The sequence below is a fragment of the Chrysemys picta genome, chromosome 1 (assembly GCF_011386835.1).
Source record: "Chrysemys picta bellii isolate R12L10 chromosome 1, ASM1138683v2, whole genome shotgun sequence".
NCBI classification, from domain to species: domain Eukaryota; kingdom Metazoa; phylum Chordata; order Testudines; family Emydidae; genus Chrysemys; species Chrysemys picta.
Window position 1 is genome coordinate 114,273,099 of NC_088791.1, and position 7,680 is coordinate 114,280,778.

General features: G+C 39.1%; 1 protein-coding gene across 25 annotated transcripts in view; it reads left to right on the forward strand.

The window, feature by feature from the left end:
• The window catches only part of CALD1 (caldesmon 1), a 245,624-nt gene extending 239,252 nt beyond the window's left edge, over positions 1-6,372 (forward strand). For 13 of the 25 annotated variants that reach the window (XM_005288047.5, XM_065567187.1, XM_065567230.1 and 10 more), the window contains 3 exons: positions 2,571-2,651; positions 3,013-3,046; positions 4,769-6,372. In XM_005288047.5, coding sequence (XP_005288104.2) covers positions 2,571-2,651; positions 3,013-3,046; positions 4,769-4,800 — 147 coding nt within the window. In that variant the 3' untranslated portion in view covers positions 4,801-6,372. Of the gene's footprint in view, positions 1-795; positions 898-2,570; positions 2,652-3,012; positions 3,047-4,768 lie in introns of all 25 variants that reach the window. The other 12 variants (XM_005288051.5, XM_065567189.1, XM_065567242.1 and 9 more) reach the window with 5 other exon arrangements.
• The last annotated feature ends 1,308 nt before the right edge of the window (positions 6,373-7,680 follow it).

Below are 7,680 nucleotides of genomic sequence, written 5' to 3' on the forward strand. Positions count from 1 at the left end.
CGCACCCCAAATCAATGAAAGCTGCAAGTGTCTCCTTCTTGTTGCCATAGTAATCCCTAATGTAGCAACTCCAGGAGCAGCTACTACATGGCTACAGACCACTATCCCAAGTGTCTTTATTGCTCACCTCTCCTGTAAGGAGCACCTGGTCCAGACCACTGATGGCTGCCTTCACTCTAAGCTTCACGTAACTTTCTACTCACTTGGGAACAAGGGCACCAAGCTACAAATGAAGGAAGAAGAAAAAACAAGTCAGTCAGCCACAGCCAAGTGGGGCAGGGGAAACAAGATGAGAGGGGTTTCTGGGAGGAAAGAACAGAAATAGATAATTCCTGTCCCTTTTCCTTCCCTGCATTGGGAGATGACACCATGTATTGTAAGGCATGGCAGGGCTAAGGTCTCCATTGGATCATATTCAATGATTCATCTTATTTTGGCACTTTATAAAAGAGTCTATGCACATTGTGTAGTATGGTCAGTACAAATCCAGTTGCTTTTCACATCACTGCTAGCATAGCATGTGCTTCTGATTTACACCCCTGTTGCCTTCAATAGGGTTGCTTGGAGTTGAGTGGTTGCCCTTAAAAACTCAGTATTTGCTAATGGTTACATAGTAACTGAGTTTAGCAGTGTCTGAATAGAAAATAATGGTGGTAGCTATTTAAGGTGACCATGATAAATTGGCATAGAATCTGGTTCTTGTTTTTTGGGTTTTGTTTCTTTTCTCTAAGCTGGGCATTAATGAACAATGCAGAACTAACCACTCCTTTCCTCAACGATATCTTTCTCTCTCAGCGGATTGCTCTTTCCTTTCAATATCTCTGTTTGCATGGACTTCTCTAGATGCCTTCCTTCTATCCTTTTCGGATTGGGGGGTCTCTTTGCTAAACTGGTCAGGTAAATCATTTCAAAATTCACTTTAAGGTATGATATGAATGTAAACCTAAATCTCTTAATGCTATTAGGATAAGCCAAGGCAAAATCAAGACTGTCTCAATTCCCAAACTATCCTTTTCTCTCCCTCTTGCACACCAGGATCTGGCTGTCTTTATTTCACTTCCTTAAATTCCCTCCAAAACGAAGTTGAGGACTAGGCATGTGGTCAGTCCTCTGGAAACGTGTGCCATCAGTATTTTTGCACCAGTCTTTTGGAGACTGAAATATGCTCAGCTGTGATCATAGCCACTTGCTATGTTCTTGCTTGGGCACAAGTTTTAATGCATCCAACACTGTGCCAAACCACACCCCAGAGAAGTCAGACTATAAACCACTTGCTGCTGTTTAGTACCTGGGAGCTCTTCCTTCCTATTGCAGAAATCCTTGTGCACAGCAAGCATGTCTGCATTGGGGATGGCAAGAAGGATGCTGGGAACAACTTAGAACTTACACCTTTCATGAGGTGCTGAAGGTTTATTTTTCCCCGGTGGGTGTTTCTCTGACTTCCTGTTATCCTGGCACTTCAACTCCATGCTATGGATTTAAAGGTTGTAGTTAGAATTCAAATGGACCTAAAGAATGGTTTATGGCTATGTCTTGGATCGCAAAATATTTACTTGAGAATGCAAAGGAGGAGCTGCTCTTCTGTTTGTGCACAGTGTCCTCTCCATTACTGGGTGAGACTACATAGTTTGTTTACATTTTAAAAAACACCTCATTTGTCTATACAGAATTATCCATACATTGGCTAGACTACATGTCCCATGATGCACTACATCTTGGGAGATGTGGGTCAGCCAAGGAGCTCATACCATGGAGGGCATGAAACATCCAAATTACAACTCCCATGAAGTACTGAGGCATCTTGGGCAGATTTATTGTAATGTTGAGCTTCTTCTAAATGGTAAAATGTTTTGGTTCTGTGCAATCAACTGCAATATTTCAATTCAGCTCAAACCTACCTGAGACTTAATATTCCCCCCCCCCCCCAACAGAAAACTGAAACTTTTCACCAAAATTGAAATTTTCCAAGGGAAAAAATTTCACATACCAACCTTTACTCTGTCCCTTTGTGTGAATATATTAAATGAGATCCATCTTAGGAGAACTGTAGATTGACTTATGTAGAATTTTGTATTACAGGGATACGTATATTGGATGATCATGTAAAGTGTCGTGTATCTTGTTACTTGATGAAAAATGCTGTGTACTCAAGCTACTTCCCCTGTACTTGCTGTGTAAAAAGAGAAAATTACATATATTGGGCTGGGCAGTGACCTCTGTTTAAGGTGTCACAGGAGATCAACTACTAGCTTATCACTGCTGGGTAACCCGTCCTCTGATTTGGAAGTGAAAAATACGTATTTGCTTTTTCCACTTTCCATTTTCTTCTACCTTGTATAGTATTTAACATAGAAGTAAAAGCATATAAATAACTTTGAGTAAAGATACTACAGGTCAAGTTCTGCTTTCGGTTATTGTACATCTGTGAAAACACATTATGAATGGGGCTTGCACAGGCATAATGTGTGGGTATTTCTGTGGGAAGTTACAATACAGCCTTTACTCCACTTAAATAAAACAAATCTGAACTAGGTTTTTATTTTTCTATTCTTTGAAAACTCAAAAAATAGGATTTAAGACCAGGAGATGTATCCAACAAACGTAATCTCTGGGAGAAGCAGTCAAATGAAAAGGCAACCTCTCCTTCTAAGGTAATACTTCTATCCATTGTAGAGAGAACAAAGACACTGAGTGAGACTTTCAGAAGGCAAAGTGTCTAACTCTGACTAACATTTAGTAGGAGTTGGGCATCTAATTGCCCTTTGTGCCTTTTGAAAGTCTCCCCCTTTTGTCTATAGTATTAGAGAAAATTCATCCATTAATGTTCAGTGGGCTGAAAAAGGCCTATGTACCACATAGTTCTTCAAAATAGGAACTAAGTATGTGGTGCATAGACCTTGTATTGGCCCTTTCCACAGAGATGAATTTCTTTCCACTCTAGTGTGGTTTTCCTACATACACCTTTCTTTAATGATAAATTTATTATGGATATCTTTTTTTTTTGTACTGCAGGTAACAGCTATGGGGAAAAAGTCAGAGACTAATGGTAAGTGTGAGTAATTTGTACAGTACATTAAATGGAAGCTTTTGCACATTTCATACAGATGCACCCAGCTTTTAAAATTATGCCATTAATGGCGGCACACAAGAAATTGCCGCAGATCATAATTTGACAAATATTTTTGGGTAATGAGCACAAATCTTCCTTTTGGGATGGCTGTTCTCTAGCCCTATTTGCAAAGCATTGTGTGAATAACACATCTAATGTGTTTGCTATAGCTGCAGAGATCATTTGAACTGTTTGAGGCCCAAAGACAGACTGTCATTTTACTAACACTCCCAGGTGTTAAACATCTGGGAATAGTCCTTTCAAGGTCTACAAATGGTTTTAATCAAAACTTGTTTAAAAAAAAAAAAACACTGAGTGAGGCTAGTGTTGCAATGTTATTCCACTGGGAATGGAAACCCTGAGGACAGATGAAAACAAATCCATAGGATGACTCTGAACAGTACCATCAGCCACGGGGAAGTCTCATGACAAATGAACATGCAGTCACTTGTTGACTCTTAAATCTTGATCTCATGAGTTGCTGAGTGCCCTCCATGCCCCAGACCTGAATTGGAGTGGAGTTCAAATGCTCTCAGCTCTTGCTGCAGTAGTGCCTGCCTATCTTATCACAGCATAAACTATGTTTAGTATTTCCATTTTGACCCTATTTGTGTCACAAGTTTGAAATACATTGTCTGAGAGCTATGCTGTGGCTGTGCTGAAGGGAACTAGCAAAACCTCTGCTAGCTCTTCTGTACAGGCGATACTTGTATTCCAAAGCTCTCCAAGGAAAACCAGGTGGAGGAAATGAGCCTGTGTGGAAGAGGAGTGGGGGAAGAAGAGCTCTAATCAATAATTAAAATTGATCAGAAGCCCATTCAATAGGAGTCCCTTAAATCTGTGATCCGTATTGGGAACAAAACAGTCGGTCTGTGAAAACAGACTTAAATAGGAGGAGGGAAACAGTGTCCAATATTAGAAATCCGTCTTAGAATAACACCTGCAATGTTTGCAAAGCTCTGGAAGATGAAATGCATGATATACAAACTAACCTTCATATCACTCATATTAGGTGGGTCTTATTCTTATTTCACAACTGCTTAGTGTTGGCCTCTCTCTACTCCCATGGAAATCAATGGCAATTTTACCATTGACTTCCCTGGTTGCAGAGCTAGGCCAGTACTGAGCAGCTTGGGCAATACCAACCTAAATGGCTTACCTAAAGCCATGTGTGGAGAGATGGTCAATATAAAGAACAGGGATGGAACTCCTGAGTGCCAATCTCCCCGTCCTCTGATTTTAGTAGGCCAGGCTTTCATCACTTGTAGAATTATTTCCTTGTTCCTGGGGATTGGAATACAGTGGTTGAACAGAAGTGCTGAGGCAATCTGTCTAGGAACAGGAGCCACAGACAAATGATTCAGGAAATGTTGTATGAGGAACATGATGTATAATACTCCTTGGAAGGGTCAATATGCTCCCTGCACCCGCTTTAGAGGCGAGCAAGTATCTGAATGAGATCCTACCCATCCACCCTTGGGGCCATGGAGCACCTCTGTGGGCTCTAGCTGGCCACGCAGTCTAGTAGTAAGTGTGTGTTGTCTTGCTCCTTATCAGGTGCTCTGAGGTGAAGGGGTTTGAGGCAATTCAGAACAGCCTCCTCTATATTGCTAGAGATGCATCAGATTTCAAGCAATCTTTAATCATTCTCTCTTTCAGCAGGTTTGAGACAATTTGAGAAAGAACCATAGGAGGCTACTAAAGATGCTGGACCAACTCATTTTGAAAAAGTGCTAAATTGTCCTTTTTATATTTATGTTTATTTACCAAAATGTCTTTTTGCATTATCCCAGTTAAAACCATGTATATTAGCACTGTATTTAATAATCAGTCTAGATATTCATCATAATAGTACTGCCTTTGCACAAGAGCCTTTATTCCTAAAGAAACCCATGCTGTGAAATACTCTCCTACTGATAGTCATGACTATGTGTCTGAACAGTGATTTCAACTGGCATAAGAGGTCAACCCCCAAATGCATGCAAAGTTGAATTACTTAAAAGTGTGCAGTAAACCCATAAAAACAGTGGTTACTTTTGGAATACAGAAGTCTTTTTCTGCACTTTAGACTAAGGCATGGAAAAAATCTTTAGTTGACAATGTAATATTTTCTGTAAGTTGCCCATGTCATAAATACTGCATCAATAACTTGTTTAAATTTATTGTTTTATACTTTTAAGTATCAATTTTTTCATTCTAGTTTAAGTTAATACCTTAATTTGGATGATTGTTAGCTGACAGCGGTACTGATACTCTATTTTTGTTAGTGATTAGTAATTGATTGCAATATATACACATAGCTTTACAAAGTTTAGCTTTAAGGCACTACTAATGGTAGAATGCTTTAATACATCGTAGAGTATTATATTTAGTAATGAATGCACATAATTAGCCGGTATCACAGCTTTTTAAAAAGTCACACACTTTTCTATAGTAAGATTTCATAATTTTGCCATTAGAGGTATGGCAAGATGAGTATTAAATTTTTTAAAATGTAAGATGCCCAGTCATGGGTAATTAAAAAGAAAACTATAGTTTTAAAGAGGGGGAAATAAGGGTATAGAGGATCAAAAGTAGGTCACTTGTATAAAACATCGTAGTTTAATTTATGTAAAACTACCATCATTAAAAATTTAACACAGTTGGAGCTTAAATGACTGTACACTAAATCTTGCCATTCATCAGTGCCGTATATTAAGTCCACCTAACACTCAAAGTGAAGTAAGCCTCTAATTTTGGTGTTTTACAGATGTGGTGTTTGATTTGTATATAGTAAACACAATGCTATAAGTCAGCTTGGTTTGAATTTACATGCCATAAGGTTTAGCATTTACATCCTACAGTATATGGGTGGAATAAACTAGTTAACTGAAGTAGCCCTAAAATGCTTAACAGCTTTCTGCATTGGAACTACAGAGAACTCCTCCTTCATCACTACTTTTATTTGTAGCATGTTTTTTGTAGCAGCTGACTTTTTTTTTAATTAGAGGGGAGAACATAATATTTCAATCCAAAGATGATCTCCCCTGCTTAGCTGAAACATCTTGTTTACATATTGAGATGCACTTGGCTATCTGTAGGGGGCGAAACTGTGCAAACAATGGCTGGCATTGTTTCTGAATTGTCATGTTTTTTGTCTTGGGTTTTTGTAAACACTTTTCTCTGAATCTTTCAAATACATTTGATAGCTGCAATAAAAATGACTTGTTCAAACAATATACTCTGAAACTGCACCAATAATAAATGGAATATTTCCATCAACAGTCCCTGTTTGTGTAATAATTTAGAATACATCATTTGTAAGTGGGACAGTGGTGTTTTGGCATAACGCTAATGCATTGCAAAAATGCAGCAAGGTGAAGCTCACAAATGTATCGGCTGTGTACATATTTAGTAGACTGACAATCTTCTAAACGTGTGATGTAAAAGGTCAGTGGTTTCAGTTTGGATATTGTTAAATGAATCTCTTAGCAAAAACATCTGAAATGAAAAACTTACGATAGAAACTAGCTGTGTTCTACTCCACTTCATAGAGTCTAGGACTGGAAGGGACCTCGAGAGGTCATCAAGTCCAGTCCCCTGCTCTCATGGCAGGGCCAAATATTGTCTAGACCATCCCTGATAGACATTTATCTAACCTACTCTTAAATATCTCCAGAGATGGAGATTCCACAACCTCCCTAGGCAATTTATTCCAGTGCTTAACCACCCTGACAGTTAAGAACTTTTTCCTAATGTCCTTAGTGGCTAAGGTGAACAAATTTTCTCCCTCCTCCTTATAACACCCTTTTAGATAGCAGTTTTCAGGTATCATGTCCCCTCTGTCTTCTCTTTTCCAACCTAAACAAACCCAATTCTTTCAGCCTTCCTTCATAGGTCAGGTTGCTCTTATCTGGACCCTTTCCAATTTCTCCACATCTTTCTTGAAATGTGGTGCCCAGAACTGGACACAATACTCCAGCTGAGGCCTAACCAGCACAGAGTAGAGCAGAAGAATGACTTCTTGTGTCTTGTTCACAACACACCTGTTAATACATCCCAGAATCATGTTTGCTTTTTTCCCCCCCAATAAGTATTGATTTAGTTGTGCAGTCCCTTTCTATCTTGCTTTAAAAAGCATTTTGTATATGAAATGAGTTGTTCCTGCTTCAAAAATTGGGATCATATCTGTATGTGTAGATGATCCTTCTGAAGCCCAGTGGGGCCCTGCATACAGTAGATGAAGAACCAGTAAGCTACAGAATTTTTTCCTCTGACCTCAAGGTGCTCTTACAGCTAATTTGATAAGCTCATAGCACAAACTCCAAATTCTAAGCAGGATCAAAAGAATGAGGACCCCCACTCTAGGGGGGAATTTAGAGCAGGCACTCTCTTGAGAGTCACTGGAAAAAAAATGCCCTAACACAGTAACCAGAAGACCTCAGCTGTAAAGTAATTGTTCCTTCTTCATGGTCATTCAAAAAGTGTATGCTTTTATGGAGGAGGAGTGTGCTAGTCAGATTAACCCCACCCATAGGTTAATTGGGTAATTAATCTTATGTGGGGAAGTCATTTACCTCTATTCTTCCAAA